General features: G+C 40.3%; 2 protein-coding genes across 2 annotated transcripts in view; both read right to left on the bottom strand.

Moving 5' to 3' along the window:
- Nucleotides 1–188: 188 nt before the first annotated feature.
- TCF24 (transcription factor 24) lies at nt 189–6510 on the bottom strand (the record flags this gene model as incomplete). Its single annotated transcript, XM_082674467.1, has 2 exons — nt 189–302; nt 6121–6510. 2 exons carry the CDS (start codon nt 6508–6510, stop codon nt 189–191), a joined length of 504 nt encoding a protein of 167 aa, XP_082530593.1.
- Nucleotides 6511–8063: 1553 nt separating this feature from the next.
- Nucleotides 8064–21403, bottom strand: part of PPP1R42 (protein phosphatase 1 regulatory subunit 42) — a gene marked incomplete at both ends in the record, with an annotated part of 38479 nt that continues 25139 nt past the window's right edge. Inside the window, 4 exon segments of the mRNA XM_082674682.1 lie at nt 8064–8313; nt 8907–8938; nt 8940–8985; nt 15460–15619. Coding sequence (XP_082530808.1) covers nt 8064–8313; nt 8907–8938; nt 8940–8985; nt 15460–15619 — 488 coding nt within the window.

The raw sequence follows: 21403 nt of genomic DNA, 5'->3' as shown, positions 1-21403 counted from the left end.
TTATTTACCAGACTGATTATTTCATTCCACATTTATTTAGATTAGATAAATCTGAACATCCAACTATGGATTCACATGTAAACTTTCAGAAATGATGTTTGTTAGGTCTGATGTAATAAATATAGAATTATTTCATATCATTTAAAAACAACGACATCACTTTCTACCAGCCTCCCTCAGGGGAGAGCCTAAGGCTGTGAGTCTGTTGGAATATTGTCATGATTTATTTTTTCTCCAGAGACAGAATGCTTCAGAAACTGACCAGTAGCACCAATGTACAATCTTGATCGCATGGGCCATTTCTGAAAAAGAATATTTAAACAAGAATCCAAAAGTTAGTATCTGTGACAGATATAGTGTAAATAGTAATATTAAAAATTCCAAATACCTCAATGCAAATGCAATATCATGTAGCTAGTAACGATGATAATTATGAAGTCTAAGTGATGACACAAAAAAAGTTAATAATAAAAGTAAATAATGCTAATAATAAAATTATTAGTGCTAATAATAAAAGTAAAAACATACCCAGACTTTGATTATAATTATATGAAATGATACGTGTGCATGTGGACCAGAACTGCAAAAAATCATGGAGAATGAATATATTTAAATGTAGGAAAATATATCTACCCACAATGTTTTAATGTTAAACTAAACCTAAAACAAAATTAAGCCTAAAACAAGATCCCTGGCTTTAAAAATATTTTTAAAAGTTATATGTAGGACTTCCCTGGTGGTGTAGTGGTTAAGAATCCACCTGCGAATGCAGGGCACACAGGTTCATCCCTGGTCCAGGAAGATCCAACATGCCACGGAGCAACTAAGCCCGTGCGCCACAACTACTGAGTCTGCTCTAGAGACCGCGAGCCACCGCTACTGAGCCCGTGTGCCACAACTACTGAAGCTTGCACGCCTAGAGCCCGTGCTCCGCAATAAGAGAAGCCACCACAATGAGAAGCCCGCGCACCGCAACGAAGAGTAGCCCCCGAGTGCTGCAACTAGAGAAAACCCGCGCGCAGCAACAAAGACCAAATGCAGCCAAAAATAAATAAAAATTTTTAAAAATACTAAAAAAAAAGTTATATGTGTTAAGTATTATGCATCTACATTTGTCAAAGGACTACAATGAAAAGTGACTAATTCGACTATCTAAACATTTTATCTAGCTAAAAGCAATATCTTGAAGTTGCACATATTAGAATCTTTGGTGTTACATAGCTAGAACATCCAGGTTAAATGACTGCTTGTACTGGCATCACACAGCTCTAACCTTTCAGTAATCATCACATTTGTATTCTGATTGTGTCTTTTCTAAATTTACCTTTAAAATGGACAGCCTCTCAAACAATACAATTAATTTCCAAACAAGCGTGATGATGAAAAAATATACTACATAGGTAGTACTTTTAGGATGGACTTTCTTTTTTTTAAGAGAGGAGGGTCATATAATTTTAGTTCTAAGGTCCTTGGAATACTAATCAGAGAAATAGTGCTTTTTTTTTTTTTAATACAAAGATAAGTCCTTAGACTAAAAGAGTGCAACTCTTAAAGGTCAGCAGTGGGGTCCCACACTCTCCAGAGAGTAAATGATGCTGTGAGCAGCAGGCTCTTTTCACCAGCAAACATTCATGGGGAGACTGCTGGTTACACAGCACCATGAAATGTTCTTAAATGCCTCGCAGATGATCCACGGTGCTCAAACAGAGGTACAATTATTAACAATCCAAAGTCCGTAAGAGCTCTGGGTTTTCAACACAAGTTGCATATTAGAATCACATGGGAGCTTTAAAAAATACTGATGGCCAAGTCACACTCCAGGCCACTTAAATCAGAATGGACCTCTTTGGAGAAGTATAAGGTAGAGTCAGTTCTTATCTGGAATAATATAAGCCTTCCTTATACTTCCGAATACAGTTACTGTCACCTAAACTGGGATTCCAGATGTAAAATGTAGCCACAGGAATAATAAGTAGGCATGTGATTTTTATTTCTCCAGATGGGATAAGTGAATTTAAGAGTCCTAAATTCAGATTATTCTGCTGGGAATCTACACTTTAACACAGATTAAATATAACATCTGTGTTACTTGGAATTTAAATGATCCATTCTTATATAATCTTCCTATAAACAAACTTGTATTTTATGTTTGATACAGTAATAAGACTGACACTGTGTTACTTATTTTTGCAAATCCATTTCAGGTTTTGTTTTTTTAAATCATAGATGTGAATTCTTGTACTTTCTGGGTATATCATGTTGATCCTATTCTTGGGATCCCTGCTACCAGTTGGTAACATTAAGTGTTTTAGAAACTAGCCTGGGATTTTTTTATATGTTTGGATTTGGCATTGTTAGATCAGATTTAAGGCCTGCATTATACTGAAAAATCTAGTGTCATGGTATTATGGATTGAATGTGTTCCCCCAAATTCATTTGTTGATGCTCTAACGCCCAACGTGATGATATTTGGGGAGGTAATTTTGGTTAGATGAGGTCATGAGGGTGGGTCCCTCATGATAGGGTTAGTGGCCTTTTAAGAAGGGGGAGAGCTCCCCTTCTTTGAGAAAGAGTTAAGTCAGCCAGCTGCAAGACAGGAAGAGAGCTCTCACTAGGAAGTGAATTGGCCAGCACCTTGATCTTGGACTTTCCAGCCTCCAGAACTGTGAGAAATTTCTGTTGTTTAATCCACCTAGTCTATGGTATTTTGTTATTGCAGCCTGAGCAGACTAATATTCACATGTAGCAAATAGTGTAGCGCATAGGTCATCAATTTCAAGTGCAGAATTTTAGGCATATTATAAACCAGTGCTTTTCAATCTTTTACATTCCTGCCACATTTTCATGAGCATAAAAATCTCATGCTCAAACCTCAAATGTAATGTGAGAATTCTACATTTGAAAATGTAGATAATAATTTGAGAATGTGAATTAAACACATCTAAGTATAAATAAAATAAAAATACTGCTGAATGCTCCCTGTTAGTTCTCTCTGTTACCTGGGTTCCACTGTACTGAGAATCACTCTAAATCATGCAACCAAGAGTGGAGACAAGTGAAGGCATCTGTTTTTTACAGCCTTGCTAGTATGTAAGTAATTTATGAAGCAAATCTAAAAATGTATATGTGGATTTTTGCTTGATTTTTCATGGACTTAATAAAACTTCCCTTTTTAATAACTTTGTGTCCCTGGATTTTCAAATGATTTTATTCAAATGAATTTAATGTAGATACATAAATAGTTTTAAGAGTCAGAAATAAAAATATAAATACAGTATTGGTTAGGTTGCATGTCAGCCTCATGCCAAAAAAGCCAGGTGACTGATTTACATTTTACTTCTCAATGGTCTGTTTTAGCATTGTGTAGATTAACACAGTCCTGACCTCTACTTTACCTAATAAGTCATACTTAAAATTATGTAGTTTCATTAGCTTAGAACAATCTAGCAAACTCATACAATTAACCAGAACTGAACCTGAAACTGAAGACTAAAAATATATTCCTGGTTTTTGGAGTTAAATGACTCCAAAATAACAAAACTTTGTATTTATTTTTTGAAATTATTGTTTACCTGTATTATCAACAATGATTCTCCAGGGGTAATGCAATTAATAAAGCCATCTGTGCTTTTCTTTCAATGTAAGTATCTGAAATATACCCCTGTTCCCTTGGAGAAGCACTGCCCTTTCAGACACTGGTGCTGATCAGAACTGCTCACATCCCAAAGGGATAAAAACTGCTGTTTTAGGCTATGCCCTGGGATTCCAGTCTCTTAAACCTTCCAGTTTCATTTGAGGTACTCATAATGTAAATTCCCAACAATGCTAACAGTGCTAAATCCCCAATACTGATAATAAGAACTGATGATTCAAAATTATGGCCTTGAAATACTTGTTAATGGATCTTTGATCAAAGTAAAGACCCCCTTACGTTGTAAGGCAGAAAAAGTCATTTTGGAACACTCTTTAACTATGTAAACCAAAAAGTACAAATAATCAGAATATCTTTATTTCTTTGGCATTAGATTAATCAATGATAGACTTAATTTTTAAGCATTTTGGTAGTCTCTGTAAAATAATGTGTCATAGGCAGTTTCAATTATGTATGTAAAATCTCTTTCCTCTGCACCTCCACTGCATATGGTTATAGCCTCTCTTATGGCACATACTACATTCTCTCTTATAATACTGTTATTTATATTTCTGTCTTTGTCTCTATTATATGCTCATTTAGGGCAGGGATCGAGTCTTACCCTTAATTGCATTCACTCTCTTAACAGTGCTTTGCACAAAGCAGGCACTCAGTAAATGATTTTAAACTAGACTAGTCACTTGTTCAACCATCATCAATTTCATTTTTAAGAGGTAATCTTTGGCTTTCTTTCATTATCCCTAGAATTGTCTTTTAAAATAAAAATAATTGATTCAGAGGACAAATGAGATTTAATTTTTCTTTAAAGAGTTATATGACTACAAAAACATTTGGTACGGGAGTCAGGGCAAAAAAACTCTTGTTAAGCTTATTGTTACATGAAAATTATGGTTTTAACATTACTCATTCAAAAAAGCACTGCAAGAAACTAAGGTGAAAAACAACTGGATTTCTCATCTGATTTCTCTCTCCCACAAAGAGGCATTTAACAGATGTCTTTTGTATTAAAGCCTACTTAATGTTAAAATAAACTTCCTTAGAGTATAATGTCAAGTCAAAAGAAATCTAATATTAATGATATATTTGAATAGCAATCTAATGTACCTAATATCAATCTAATATTAACAGATTAGTAGCATCTAATATCAATAGTAATACAAAACCCCTTAATTAATAATGAATAACTTTCCAGCTGAGGTTATACAACACATGAATGGAATGGAATAATCTATCATAATTATGAATAAATGATATCTCAAATTTTTATACTTAATATTTGAACTAGTTTGAGTCTATCATCATGTTGATTAAATGTGCAAAGTAAATTTTATTAAACCTTACCACAGAATTTTAAGTTCAGTAAATATTAGAGGATGTACTTTACCCTCAATTTGATAATGATTATTCAATAATTTATTGAACATTGATATACTTAAGGCAAAGTTCTAATTTTGTATATGTGTGTGTGTGTGTGTGTGTGTGTGTGAGAGAGAGAGAGAGAGAGAGAAAGAATGCTTCAGAATGGTGGAATCAAAAATTTGAACATTTAGTTTTAGAAAACATAGGGAAGGTGATCCATTTTGAACAGAAAACCTGATCAATGTAAGATTTGAAAACAAATCTAGGAGAAAAGGATGATGAGAGTCTAAATACTGCAATATAGGTAATGAATCATAATCATATATACCGTATTAAACAAAAACCCTGACCACTCTACCTATATGTAATGAAAAAATACAAGAGGAAGTCTCTTGGATAATTTTGTACATTATGTAATTTGAATATTTAATCAGAACACAACATATATGCCAACTTATTATGAAAATCACATAAACTCATTATAGTTTTTCTAACATTCTTGGTGGTTGTCTAGTCCATGATCGTTAACCTTCATTAAAACGGACTGAACATTTACTGTGTGGGGACGCAGAATCGTCTCCTTTTGTTTTTACCAGCTTTACAAAAAATTTTCAACATTGGTTTCCTAGGATTAGTTAGGGGCAGATACTTCCGTCACCCCGTTTAATTCCTGAAACTTTTCAAATATTTGATAAACACCACAATGGTAACAATGATGTAAACTTAAAACCCTCAAAGGCTCATAAATGTAACTCGGACACTAAAAATTATCAGGACGTGCAACCAAGCACCCCACCAGGCACCCACAAGAAACTTCTCATCTAGGAAAGGAATCCTGTAGGTTGCATCCTATAAGGGGCTTGAGACTCCCCTACCCAAGCCAGCCCGGGTTTAAGCCCTCTACCTGCAAACCGTCAAGGAGCAGCCTTGTGCAGTGTGGACCTCGCTACGGGTGCCTTCGCGGGCCAAGGTCGCTCTCCTGATCTGTTCCCCGCCTCACGCTGAAGGAGGGGTGAGAGCTGGGCGGTATCTGCCCAGGCGGGGACAGACCCCGCGGTCAAGGTGCCATGCTCCCGGCCTCGGCTCCGCAGTGCGCCCTGCCCGCCTACCTTGACAGGGTGTAGGTAACCATCCCCGCGCAGGGCGCCCAGTCCGGGATCCGCCGGTGCGTCGGCGTCGTCCTGCAGGCTGCGAGTGAGGTGCGCGATGTAGGTGGTGGCCAGTAGCAGCACGTCCAGCTTGGACAGCTTGGTGTCCGGCGGCACCGACGGCAGCGTGCGCTGCAACTCCAGAAAGGCGTGCCGCAGAGTCTGCACGCGGCTGCGCTCCCGCGCCGCGTTTGCTGCCGCCGGCCTCCCGCCCCCCGAGCGCGCGCCGCCGCCTGGGCCCGCTGGCCCCGGTCCGGTCCGTCCCTGGCTCGAGTCTCGGGTGGCGGCTACCGGTGGCGCGGGCTCGTTGCTGGCGATCAGGTGGCTGCTTGCGGGACCGCCGCTGTCCATAGCGGCTTCCGGCGCTGCGCGCCCTGCAAACGACGGAAGGCGCGGTGAGGCCGGGGCGCCGGTCGAGTTTAACCCGGGGAGGCGCAGCCCTCCCGCTCCCCCTGTGCGCCGTGCCCGGCCGTCCGACATGGCTCCAGGCGATCTCAGAGTTGGGCACCTTTTGACTGGGGCACTTTTGCCTCCCGGCGTCTGGGGTGAGTGGTGGGGCCCGAGTGTTCCTGGGCTGCTTGGAAGGGTGAGGAGGGGCGCGGTGCCGGCTTTACTTTCCGCCGACAAATTAATCGGAAGGGCTACGCTACCGCGGAAAAAGATTTCGGAAGCACAGCTCCGGTTCGGAACTTGTTAGCGCTTCTGGAACGCTATCCCGCCTGTCCAGCAGTAAAGATGAAGCTGGTCAACTCGTGGAGCGTGGCGGGAAGCCCTGCCTCGCCAGGGCCAGCCGTGCCCACGCCGGCCGCCCTCGCACCATCAGCTCCCGAGGCCCGGGGACCTGAGGGGCGACGGCAGGAGCTCAGTGCAGTTTCTGCCGGAGAAGCGGGGGACCGGTGGCCTCTCCCGGGACTAAGGCACCCGCTACCCCTCCAAGCCCGGGAGCAGCGCGGCGGGGGTCGGACGGGGGCCCTCACCTTTCCTGGAGCGGCCGTACGAGGTTCGGCTCCGCTGCGAGAGCAGGCGAGGAGCGTCGAGCTGGGTCTGCGTGGCCAGGACCGCGCCGGTCACTCCATCCTCGTCCAGCCGAAGGCTACGGCCGCTTCCAGCCTGGGCCGGACGCGCCTTTTATGCGGGCTCCTGCGAGGCGAGGCGTGCGTGCTGGCCAAGCTCGGCGTGGATTGACCGCAGAAGGACCAGCTGACGTCCGCAAGCACCTGAGGTGCCGTGCAGGGGACTTAGTCCTCTCCGAGCAGCCCATCCGCCTCGGGAGAGTCATTAATGCAACCGTCCGGCGGGGAGGGGCCGGGCCAGAGGGGGCGGGGCGTCTTCTTGGCCCCGCCCCTCCGCGTCCAGGTTCTCCCCGGGGCGGGACTCCGAGAGCCGCACGTCCAGCGCCCGCGGGGTTGGCGGCCGGCTGGGCCAGAGCCGCGGTCTGGGCTGTAGGACCCCAGCGCGGCCTCGCAACTTAGCTCGCCTCGCCGCCGCCCTTCCGCCTCGGGCCCAGTCTGAGCTCCGGCACCTTCCAGGCCGGCGCCGAGCCGAGGCGGGAACGCGGCCGTTTTGTTGAGCGTGACGTAACTTTCTGTGAGGAACTGTGGAGTGTGCCGCCTCGAGGCGCTCACCTTTCACTCTACCACAAGGTAAATGTCTCCCGCTGCCCTAACTGCTTAAAGCGTAGTCCCTCCACCCTCGGGATTCCGTGACCAGTTTACTGAGCCGCCCAGAGATAAACTGCACTTAGCTCGAGCGCGCCCACTGTCTGTGGTACCTTAGGAAGTTCCCCCAGTCGCGGTCGCTTCTCCCCGAGGTTCCGGCGCCTCACCCGTCCCCCAGGGGCCCCCGCTTTGTTTCTCTATTTGGACGGATTTGGAGTTTCCCTGCGGGGAACTCGCCTGAAGTGTTTAGCCCTCGTGGCCCCCCCGGGGAGCGGGGCCGGCGGCCGTGCGGGGAGGGGCTCTCTCCGGCCTCCTTGAGAAAAGGGGGCGCTGCCCCGCGAGGCCCGTTCCCAGCCGCCCAGGAAGCCTGGGCCCTGGACGCCCCCCGACCCTCTGTGGCTTCCGCCCGTTTGGACCCATCGCCTTCAGAGGTGAAGTCTGAGCGGATGCCCCGTATTTCCCAGCGACGTGATTAGTCCATCCTTGAAAACAGTGCCTGCGTGGGGAAGAGCAGGACGTTAAAACACCTTCTTTGCGGTCAAGACTGAATATCGAATTTAAAATAGCATTAATGAAACCGCTCTTGTATACCTGACATAATTTCATCCTTTACCATAGACTTTAAAATTGGAGCTACCGACTAGTGCATAGTAATGGTGGCACTTATTGTATTTGAGTGTAGAATTCCACACACTTTAAGTATACTAGTGAATCAAAAGAATCCTCAGGTTTTCATCTCAATTCCCATTCAGAACTGTAGTTCGATTTACACTTTAGAAAGAAGCACACCAAAATACTATTGGTTCAAAAAAGGATTACTTTCTTTTGGTGAATGAGAAAGCACACCTTTATTTCCCCTGTGAATTGTATGTAATGAGGAATAAAGCAGTTGGAAAGCACTGTTTCGGATTCTATAAAGAAGCAAATCAAACAAGAACTCAAAAGGTTCTTCTTATATAATGAGATGCCATAAAGCTACAAACCACAAAGGATGATGTTGCCTAGTAATACTATAAAGGTAAAGAGTCACACGTTTCAGATCGCTTAAGGCTGAATTTACTGGTGTTTTACAAACACATTTTCTTTTACTTTTGAGTTATGAAGAAGGTGAGGTTCACATACATCATTTTTTGTCAGCAAGCTTTCAGATTCCTTCAAAGAGAGATTCCTGTATTGACAGAGAAAAAACAAAACAAAACAGCGTTTAAATTATTTCAAAAATGAAAGTTATCCACAACAGGTAGCAAACATATATAATCTAGGACACAATAACAATAGTGAGGGCTAATGATTAGTTACTAAACTGTGCATCTTCTCAGGCTTGAAAGGAAGCAGAAACAAAGATTTTTTCCCCCTGACGAAGGGAAGAATGTGGAAAATCTATGAGTTGGGAGCGATGTGGAAATAAGAATACTGGAGGGAAGGTGGGCCGACTAGGGTAGGCAAATTAGGTGCTCAGGGCTCCTTATGTTTTGCACCCTGGCACCTCACACACCTCACCCTAGCCTAGCCTGCTAGAGTCTCCTGCTGCTTTAGGAGGTGGGGTGAAGGTGCAGGCACAGCAGAGGCACTTCACTGCTAACAATGCCTGGCCAGTTGCCTGCTGAGTTGCCCAACAGTCAAGTTCCAAAGAAAGGACTGATGTAACAAGACCAGCCACTGCAGGCCACCCCCCTTGTCCTATCTACTGCCACTCTAAGCAGCATCTCTGAATCCTCTGATGACTCTAGAGTAGTCCTAATTCCTGCAAGAAACCAGTATTTGCAATTAAATTCAAAATGGAAGATGAAAATCTTCAAATTTTCCACATTACATAAATTAGTAACAGGTACCTTATTTAGCACTTCTTAAGTGCTAAGTGCTTTACAAAAAGCACTTTATTTTCTCATTTTGTCTTTACAAAAACCCTTTGAGGACTTTACATTTACAGTTGAGAAAAATAAAGCTCAGAGGGTTGAAGTAACTTGTCCAATGTCACATAGATAGTAAGTGGCAGAGACAGGAGTCAAGCCAGGCAGATTGACCCTAACACTTGTGCTTTTTACCATACTATTCTATTTACTATTTGTAGGGTGTTTCATTATTTGCAAAACATTTTTTTTGTATCTGCTATCTCAATAACTTGAGTCCCTATGAACAATCCAAATACTATTTTTATAGTATGTCTTTCTTTGGAGTTCTTGTCTAATCTGGTTTTAGAGTGCCGTAGATTTTATTTCACTGAGCGTGATGTAGGTCTTAAAATCATACTTATCTTTTTTCTAAATGTGTCAAATAGTTTGGCATCTTATCTTTATATTGTAAAATAATCACACATACCAGTGAAGAAAATATATTGTTTTGTTATATATCTATATCAATGGGTTTTATAGAGTTGGTGCTTTTTTTCACCTGTCAACTACTTCCCTCATTGTTTAATTAAGGTATAATTTACAGACTTAAATTCACTCTTTTGAGTGTATAGTTCAGCAGTTTTGAAAAACACTAACAGTCATGTAACTGCTACCACAATAAAGATATGCAACATTTCATCACCCCCCCAAAATTCCCTTGTGTTGACCCTTTGTAGTCAACCCCAGGTCCTCAGCAACTACCGATATTTTCTCTCTATAGTTTTGCCTTTGCCAGAATGTCATGGAATCATACAGTGTGTAGCCTTTTAAGTCTGTCTTCTTTATTTTATTTTTTTTAACATCTTTATTGGAGTATAATTGCTTTATACTGTTGTGTTAGTTGCTCCTGTATAACAAAGTGAATCAGCTATACGTATACATATATCCCCATATCCTCTCCCTCTGCGTCTCCCTCCCACCCTCCCTATCCCACCCCTCTAGGTGGTCACAAAGCGCCGAGCTGATCTCCCTGAAGTCTGGCTTCTTTTGCTTAGCAAAATGCTTTTGAGGTCCATCCATGTTGTGTCATGTATTGCTAGTTCATTCCTTTTTAATACTGAGTAGTAGTATTCCATTGGATGGATGTACCACAGTTTGTTTATCCATTCCCTAGTTGAGAGACCTTTGGGTCGTTTCCAATTTTCGGTGATTATGAGTAAGCCACTGAAAACATTAGGGCTCAGATTTTTGTGTGAGTATAGGTTTTAATTCCACCTGGGGAAATACCTAGGAGTGGGACTGCTGAATGTGGTGTGTGTTTAACTTTGTGAGAATATGTCAAACTATTTTCCAAATTGGCTGAAATATTTTTTGCATTCCCACCAGTAGTGTGTGAGAGTTCCAGTTGCTCCATATCCTTGCTAGCATTACTTGATTTTTTTCTTCTTATTCACTTTAATGGACATTTTTAAAGAAAAAGACTTGATCCAATATTTAAAACATTTTAAAAATCAGATGATTTCACAATCTAGATATCTTGCTTGCTAGCTAGTCTCATTTCTCACCTTCAACATGTCTGCCTGGCTATACTGTTTTGGAGCTGAGTAGCTGCAGGCTGCAGTTGCCTTTAGTTGGACATGTGCTCTCCAGTTTACCTCAGTCACATTCTCACCTGCTTCCCTTACTTTATCTGCCTGTACTTGAGGGTGTTTTTGAGACCCCCTTGCAGTGTAGTTAAGAGCTTGGCTTTTGCAGTCAATGACCTGGATACAAGTCCCAGCTCTGCCTCACGGCAATCCTGTGACTTTGGGCCCCTCTGACTGGGCTTCTGCAACACTCATTTTCCCCATGTATAAAATGGGGCTGATAGTATTCTTATCTCAAAGGGTCCTACTGTGTTTTATAATTTGTTTGGGTAATGAAGACTAAGCTTTCAAAGTAGACATTTTAAAATGGAAAATAACTAATACAATTTTTATAACTTAGATCTTACATAACTCTTGTTCACAGAGTAAGCCATTGACAGAGTTGAGACTAGAAGTCACAAAAGTGAGCTTACACTGTTCTAAAGAAACACTGTGTCGCTCACCACTATTGCTTTTTTTTGAGGGAGGTGGGGGTTGTCCTAATTTCAAAGGGTTCTTTGAGAACTGCAAACCAGAATCTTAATGTTATATCTACGTTACTGATACATAAATTTATTTTGCATATAAAAGTTAATTAGAGGTTAGGTTGAATACAGCAAAACTGAAGACATTTAGAGCTTTGCAGATGAGTTTATATAAGATCATTCCAGAGTTTTCATGACTAAAAGTCTTATCTAAGTTTTAAAAAATTCTTCTTGAAGCACATAGGAGATCTGTTGTTACAACTGTTCAAACATAACCTTAACAGTGGTAAAAACAAATTATTTGTACTGTTTTTAAAGGTCATTTTTTAACTCAAAGAAACATAATGCTTCCATATTCTAACTAAAGGTAGTAGGTATTTTATAAATAGTTAAATAACATACAGTGAACATTTCCTATGAATTATGGGTCCCAGGGATTCACATTCCTTAAAGGTATCTGAAGCTAAGGACATTCTAACCCATATAGAAAGTTATTATTTTTACATTAAGAAAAGAGATGGATTGACTCTATTGACATCGCTTAGGCTTGAAAGATAGTTAATCAAGTAACAGTTTTCTTTTTTCGTTGTACAGTGCTGTATTCTCAGTGGATCTTATTTACAATATATAACTGCATTTAATGTCTATTTTTAAATTACTAAGGCTCAAGTACCTCCTAGCATGTTTGAAAAGAGAGGAAACATCTGTCAGAAGTATTTACTGTGACAAACATAGAAAGAAGCAATATGTGCACATTTTTTGTTTAATACATATGTTATTTTTAATTGAACAGTGAAGGCATTTGTTCAGAATCAGCCTTTAAATAAAAAATAGTGTTGAACTAATCTTTAATTAAAGTGTACGTTGATAGTATCAAGTTCAGTTTGAGGGTCAAAAGCAACGTCAATGAGTCTGACTTTTTCCTCCCTGTAGGGAAAGCAGGCTTGTGTAAATATACATGAGCACAGACTGCATGCATTTATAAAGGAGGTGGAAAACATTCCCCTGTCATTGGACAGATTTTGCTTCACTGTGTTCCACATAGGATACAGGCACAGCTTTCAGTGTGTAAACCGTAAAGGAGTGTGGGGCACATACTTTTAGCGTTTTGGAAGAAGCCTCTAAGCTCCTTTCCACCTCTAAACAGGCTCCCCACCTCGAATCTTAAATATAGACTGTAGGGGACTCTTCTGCTGATGCCAGCTCATTATCCTCCTTCAAGTAATTAAGGGAAGGAATTGGTTTAATCAACATTTTTAGAAACTAAAAATCTGTTCTTTACATTTGGGCCGCATATTTTGTTTTTAATACTTTACTAACCTTCTAATTTTATCCTCATTGTCTCTTAGCCTTACACTAAATTAGTAAAATGTTAGCAATAGGCATACCCTAACAATCTATTATCAAGAGCTTAATGAAATTCCGTAATATATTTGGTCATCTTTTATTAAAGAGAGGTAGAACTGATATTCCCATTTAATAAGATTTAGATCATTTGTGATACCAAAACAATATTTTGGCATGTCCTCAATGAAAATGTTACATGAGGAAATAAAAAATATTTAAAAGAAAATGTTTATGTAATACTTTTTCGCATTATAAAACTTAGGAATCAGGATTGAACATGATAAACTTCACTGATAGTGGCAGAAGCAGGGCATTCTTTATATTATTCTCACAGGAACCCCTCTATTCTGCTGGTTTCTTTAGGGTAGCCTATCTTAGCAGTACTTAGCAGTTAAAAATGCATTTAGCTCTGTGTTTAGTGTTCCTAGTTAGGAAAATGAGCATATAGTGATTTGTCAGTGCAGTCCAAGTGACTAGAGTTTTGCTTGGGGCTATAGAATATGTGGTATGTGCCATAGCTCGCCACTGATCTAACAGTGTGTGTGGCAATGTACAGATTTACCAATATTGTTTTCTGAGGCTCTGTTCATTTTTATTATTTTCTTTTCCACCTTGATGATATACTAGCAAGACCTTTCAAAATGCTTGGCAAAGAAACAAGACTCAAGAACGCTGTTGTGGAATTGACGTGAGTTATGTAAATCTTTAAGAAACTAGGGCTTCCCTGGTGGCGCAGTGGTTGAGAGTCCGCCTGCCGATGCAGGGGACACGGGTTCGTGCCCCGGTCCGGGAAGATCCGACATACCGTGGAGTGGCTGGGCCCGTGAGCCATGGCCGCTGAGCCTGCGCGTCCGGAGCCTGTGCTCCGCAACGGGAGAGGCCGCAACAGTGAGAGGCCCGCATACCGCAAAAAAAAAAAGAGAAACTGTTGGGGTGCTATGAACAAACTGGCTATGGTTTTGATGGCAGTGATAATGGACATAATCAGTAAGGCAAATTCTCAGACAGCCTCTGTTTTTTATGTGTGTGAATGGAGAGGAGGCAAGACCAAAACTAGGACTCCTTATATATCCTATCGCCTCTCCCCAGATAAAGCGTTTTCCAGACTCATAGGACTCTCTCTCCCTTAAGCCTCTCCTGGCAAGCCTAAGCCACTCTTCAGGGAATGGGGGTAGGGTAGTGCAGCACTGTTGTTCATGGGTCTTCTTCAGGAGGGCTCCATTAAGGAATGCTAAATCACCATCCCTTGACTGGACCCTGCAGAGAGGGTCTCGTGACAAACCCACGTGATCTTCATCAGGCAGTTCTGGAAAAAGGAAATCTATTCCAGAGTACATCACTGGCTCTGATTGCTTTCTCAATGAAATACACTATTGCCCTTTATTATATTGTAGTGACTACTATGGTATGATTGGAAAGATCAATAGAGCAATCATTGTATTGATTATAAATGAAGAAAAGTTGAATGGATAATTTGTAGGATGTATGAGGATCTGGTTTATAACGCCCATAGCATTTATCACAGTGTATAGTAGCGGTATCACATTTGACTCTCACACTAACTTGTTGCAAGATCTTTGAGATCAGGACTATCTCATTTGAGTTTTTATTATATTGAGTATTGTCTGGCATATAGCAGGTGGCTGTTAGTTTTATGAATAAAGGAAGTTATTTTCTGGTATGATTTATCTTTACATCAGAGAAATAACATCTTTTTTAAAGATTAAAAAAAGCAATTTTCTTCTCATTAGGAGACTCAGAGCTGATTCATAATGAGCTAAATTATGTATATACTCAAGGTTTAGAATAGTGATTCTTAAACTATTTTTTGGATCATAAATCTCTTTGAGAATCTAATGAAACTTCTAATGTATCCTTCAGGGACACCAGATTAAGAACCTTTGGTTTGGAGAAGTGGTGAAAGTAGCCTATCTCTGCAGTGCTCTGACTTCTCCTCCTTTCTGCCACCAGATGCCCTGCTGTAGCCATCTACTCACTAATGGACCACCCATTATCATCTGGGCCTTGGGCTCCTTTGATATGATCCCTGCTCATTCAGACATCTTTACATGCTGCTTCTGGGACTTTCCTGAGTCACCTGCCCTACCTCAGTAGGTGTATCTAGTCTGTGACTCCCAGCTCTTCCTGAATCAACCCTTCCACTGCAACTTTATGACTGTTTGGGCCGATGAACAATAAACTCTTTTTTTTTGGTGCTTGGTCAAGAAGAATTGAGAACAGAGAACGAGGAGACAGACGGAGGGGCTCTCTTCCTCTGTGCTGTTGACAGTGAGGGTGTCCCATCCTCCCCCCAAAAGATAAATCACACACAAAAATATTTGAAAGAACCTACCCCATGTCTTCAATAATTTTAGGGTTATCTTCTTGGGAGCTTTCTGGAGATGCATTTCCATTTGCAAGGCATCTTTGTGTATCAGAGAAAAAAACTAATTTTGGCTTACCCATCTGTGGGTAATAAACAGGAACTATGTGATACATTGTTTCAAAGTTACCTGTAACATACAAAGAATTAAAAGCATTCTGCTTTGAAACTAATAACTAAATTGCAAACACAGCATAGAAAAGCATTAGACTATCTAAAATTATGTTTTATGAAATGGAATTAGATGAGGTTATATAGATCCACAGCAAAACCAATAAAAAATTAATATCCAAGATAAAAATATCACAGACTTTCATACATGAGAATCTACACAGCAAAATTTATGGTCAAGTCTCAGAGACAAAATGGGTATACCAACATTAATATAAATATTAACTGCCCTTGCATTTTGCTGTTATGAGTTTATTTTTTCAGTGTGTTTAACCTCTAGGGAGTAGATTAGTCAATTATAGTTTTTGTAATATGTTCATACCTTTATTTCCAAACTTAACATTCCACATCATTTCCCTGTTTAAAGATCCTCCTTCCTTTCCAGCAATGATTTCCTTTCAAGTGGAGACTGCCTTATTTGCCTCTAATTCCCAGGGCCTAGCATAGTCTTGGGCACATCTAAGATGCTCAACAAATGTTTATTAAATGACTAAATGAATATTTCCATCAAAGCACTACAAAAATAAATGCTGAATAAAACAAAACCAGTTCAACCAAAAAAAAAAAATGCTGAAGGGCATTCAGATATTTTGAATTTTGTTAAAGTGTTTGACTTTGCTTCTAATTTTGAGCTATATAGTTGTGTGACTATATTTAAGACAAGATTGTTTTATTGTAACATCCTTGAAGTCTGAGGTAATTTTACCATATAGAGCTCCAAATTTATAGGGCTACCAAAAATATGTAGTCAGGAAATACAAAGATGACTATCTTCCTAAGAATTCCTGTTCACTTATAATGTATTTGGTTGTACAGGGGTATCTTTAAATGGTTCGTCTTAGCTCTTCTAAAGACCTGAAGGTATATTGTAGATTTAAAAATATACACAGTATATCTTCTAGACTTTAAGTCATTCTTTCCATTTCTCCTGAATGGCAATAACAGACACTTTACATAAAGACTATAGTGTAAGCTATTGGCCACATACCTAAGGACAGAGTTATTGCGTGTTAAATACGTGTATCCAGGGATATCACAGGTTGTAAGCCTGGGAAGCTCAGAACTGTACCATTTGTTTGGATGGGTTGGCAAATATGTGTAGGTGGTGAGGAAGAAGGACATCTATAGATGGCCAAGAGAGGATAACTGAGTACTCCTGAGGAAAACTCACATAATTTCTATTACAGCTAGTCAGCTTTCAATTTCAGTTTAATTTTAATTTAATTGACCTTACAGTCTATTTTTCAATATAGTAAATCATATAATCTATTTGAATACTTTTTTTTTTTTTTTTTTTTTTTTTTTAGCCATACGCGGGCCTCTCACTGTTGTGGCCTCTCCCGTTGCGGAGCACAGGCTCCGGACGCGCAGGCTCAGCGGCCATGGCTCACAGGCCTAGCCACTACGCGGCATGTGGGATCTTCCCAGACCGGGGCACGAACCCGTATCCCCTGCATCGGCAGGTGGACTCTCAACCACTGCGCCACCAGGGAAGCCCCTATTTGAATACTTTTAAAATTTCAAAGTTCTTTCATAATATAGTCTCATTTTTCTCCCTAGTTCCTTTTTTGTTTATAAAAATTATATGTTTACATATCACATATTTACACATTTGCAGATTTTTCTAAATTCCCACTAAACTGAAGTGAATTTCTACGTAGAGCAGACATTATTATCGTTGGGTCCAAGCATGATTCAGCCAGTCATCAGTAGAGTGGTCACTAGAAGCCAAAGCTGTTTGATGAAGTCAGATAACTGATTAATCACTGTCTCCCTGCTATCTTTGTGACCTTAGACAAGTTATTTCATCTTTCTAAAACTCAGCTTTCTCAGCTGCAAAATGGATATAATAATTATCTTTTCCACAAGTTAAAATGATTAAAGCAGTAGTGTGCATAAATATCTGAAATGTTTGGCACAATAAATATTAGCTCTCTTTTCTTCCCTTGCCCCCTCTTCTTGGCTTCCTAGACTGGAGTGCTTTCCATTTTAAATTATTAATGATTATCATGATAGCAACTACAACAAGGTATGAAATGATGCTTCTGTACTATATAACATTCTGTATGGCTTTTAAAAAAAATTGTGGTAGAAACACTTAACATGAAATCTACCCTGTTTATTTTTTAAGTGTACAATAAATACATTATTGTTGACTCTAGGTGCAACTTTGTACAGCAGACCTCTAGAGTTTATTCATCTTGCTTGACTGAAACTTTATGCCTGTTGATTAGTAACTCCCCATTTCTCCCACCACCGGTAGCCCTGGGCAGCCACCATTCCACTCTTTGATTCTATGAATTAGACTATTTTAGATACCTCATATATGTGGAATTATGCAATATTTGTCCTTCTGTGACTGGCTTATTTCATTCAGCATAATGTCCTCAAGGTTCATCCACATTGTTTCATATTACAGAATTTCCCTTTTTTAAGGCTGAATAGTATTCCATTGTTTGTGTATACCTTATTTTCTTTATCCACTCATCTGTCAGTGGACATTTAGGTTTCTACATCTTGGTTATTGTGAATAGTACTGCAGTGAACATAGGAGGGTTAACGTGTCTTCAAGATCCTGATTTCAGTTCTTTTGGATAAATAGTCAGAAGTGGGATTGCTGGATCATACGGTTATTCTATTTTAAAATACTGAGGCACTGCCATACTGTTTTTCACATTGGTTGCACCATTTTGCATTCCCACCGACAGTGTGCAAGGGTTCCAATTTTATCCATGTCCTCACCAACATTTTTTTTTTGTCATTTGATGATAGCCATCCTGACAGGTATAAGGAAGTATCTCATTGTGTTTTTTGTTTTAATATTTATTTATTTATTTGGCTTTGCTGCGTCTTAGTTGCGGCATGCGGGATCTTTGATCTTCGTTGTGGCGTGCAGGATTTTTAGTTGCGGCATGCAGGATGTTTTTTTTAGTTGCAGCATGTGAACTCTTAGTTGTGGCACGTGGGATCTAGTTCCCTGACCAGGGATTGAACCCAGGCCCCCTGCATTGGGAGTACAGAGTCTTAGCCACTGGACCACCAGGGAAGTCCCATCATTGTGTTTTTGATTTGACTTTCCCTGTTGATTAGTGACATTGAGCATTTAAAAAATATACCTGTTGGCCATTTGTAGGTCTTCTTTGGAGATATGTCTATTGGAAATGCTGTTGGGAAAATGGCGCCAATTAACTTGCTTGACAAAGTGTTGCCACAAACCTTCAATTTGTATAAAATGCATTATCTGTGAAGCGCAATAAAGTAAAGCACAATAAAACAAGGTGTGCCTGAAATCACTTTATTTATTTATTGAAATATAGTTGATGTACAATATCTTGCTAGCTTCAGGAGTACCATGTAGTAATTTGACATTTGTATCATTGTGAAATGATGACCACCATAAGCCTAGTAACCATATGTCCTTGTGCAAAGTTATTATAATATTGTTGACCATATTCTTTGTGTTGTATATTACGTCCCTGTGGCTTATTCATTTTATAACTGGAGGTTTACCTCTTAATCCCCTTCACCTTTTTCATCCCGCTTCCCTGGCAACCACTGCTTCTCTGTTTCTATGAGTCTGTTTTTGTTTTGTTTTCTTTGTTTCGTTTTTTCAATTCCACATATAAGTGAGATCATTCAGTGTTGGTCTTTCTCTTTCTGACTTATTTTACTTAGCATAATACCCTCTATATCCATCCATGTTGTCACAAATGGTAAGATTTTATTTTTATTTTTAATGGCTGAGTAATATTCCATTGTATATATCACAAATCTTCTCTATCCGTTCCTCTATTGAAGGATACTTAGGTTGCTTCCATATCTTGGTTATTGTAAATAATGCTGCAGTGGACATTGGTGTGTGTATATCTTTTTGAATTAATGTTTTTGTTTCCTTTGGGTAGATACCCAGAAGTGAAATTGCTAGATCATATGACAGTTCTATTTTTAATTTTTTGAGGAACTTCTGTACTGTTTACCATGAAGGCTGCACCAATTTACAATTGCACCAGCAGTGCACCAGGGTTTCCTTTTCTCCACATCCTTGCCAACACTTGTTATTTGTTGTCTTTTTGATAATTGCCATTCTGATAGGTGTAAGGTGGTATCTCATTGTGGTTTTGATTTGCATTACCCTGATGATTAGTGATGTTGAGCATCTTTTCATATGTCTCTTGACCATCTGTATGTCTTCTTTGGAAAAATGTCTATTCAGGTCCTCTGCCCATTTTTTTTTTTTGTTTTTGTTTTTGTTTTTTTTTGTTTGTTTGTTTTTTGTGGTACGCGGGCCTCTCACCACTGTGGCCTCTCCCATTGTGGAGCACAGGCTCCGGACGCGCAGGCTCAGCGGCCATGGCCCACGGGACCAGCCGCTCCACGGCATGTGGGATCCTCCCCAACCGGGGCACGAACCCGTGTCCCCTGCATCGGCAGGCGGACTCTCAACCACTGCGCCACCAGGGAAGCCCTGCCCATTTTTTAATTGGGTTATTTGTTTTTCTGATACTGAGCTGTATGAGTTCTTTGTGTATTTTGGATGTTAACCCCTTATCAGTCCTATCATTTGCAATTTTCTTCTCCCATTCAGTAGGCTGTCTTTTCACTATGTTGGTAGTCTCCTTCGCTATGCAAAAGCTTTTGAGTTTGATGTAATCCCATTTGTTTGTTTTTGCTTTTGTTTCCCTTGCCTGAGGAGACAGATCCAAAAAAATATTGCTAAGACCAGTGTCAAAGAGCTCACTGCCTATGTTTTCTTCTAGGAGTTTTATGGTTTTAGCTCTTATGTTTAAGCCTTTAATCCATTTTGAGTTTATTTTTGTATATGGTGTGAGAAACTGGTCCAGTTTGATTCTTTTGCATGTAGCTGTCTAGTCTTCCTCACACCATTTAATGAAGAGGTTGTCTTTTCCCCATTGCATATTCTTGCCTCCTTTGTTGTAGATTAATTGGCTATATAGGCGTTGGTTTATTTCTGGTCTCTCTATTCTGTTCCATTGATCTGTCTATTTTTGTGCCAGTACCATACTGTTTTGGTTACTGTAGCTTTGTAGTATACAGTAGTATACCCTGGAATGACACAGGTTTGAACTCCTCAAGTCCACTTTTATGTGGAGTTTTTTCTATAGTATATACTACAGTATTACACGATCTGAGGTTGGTTGAATCCTTGGATGTGGAACGAAGGATATGGAGGGCTGACTGTAAAGTTACATGCAGATTTTTGACTTTGGGGAGGGTCGGCACCCCTAACCTCCTCACTATTCAAGGGTCAACTGTAGTTTGAAATCAGGGAGTGTGATCCCTTTGGCTTTGTTCTTTCTCAACATTGCTTTGGTGGTACTTTGGCATCTTTGGGGTAATACTGAAAATATGCAAGTTCTTATCCTGAGTCTAGTTTTGCTCTTCACAGCCAGCCAGGTATAAGCAGAGGAGGAGAAATGCCTCCTGTCCATTTTATAGGTTTTAGATGTTGAGAAGTTCATATTGCCAACACAATATCATCACTCATGTGAATATTGTCAGCTTAAAAAGTCCAATTCTTTGAAATAATGTTAACAATTCATATTCAGGGGATACAATATGGCAAAATCATCAGAGCTTTCCATCTCTGCTTCTCTTCACCTCAACCTCCTAGTCCTAGAGTGATAGAGCTCCTAGGATATGCTATCTATGCATAAAGCCTCACTACACTGTTTTGGTTTCCGTTTCCCTGTTCCCCTGGTCTCACCTCTTTCTGTGTCTCCAT

Source organism: Grampus griseus (assembly GCF_964374135.1).
Source record: "Grampus griseus genome assembly, chromosome: 17".
NCBI classification, from domain to species: domain Eukaryota; kingdom Metazoa; phylum Chordata; class Mammalia; order Artiodactyla; family Delphinidae; genus Grampus; species Grampus griseus.
Note: the sequence above shows the minus strand (reverse complement) of the source record. Positions and strands in the feature narration are given on the sequence as shown.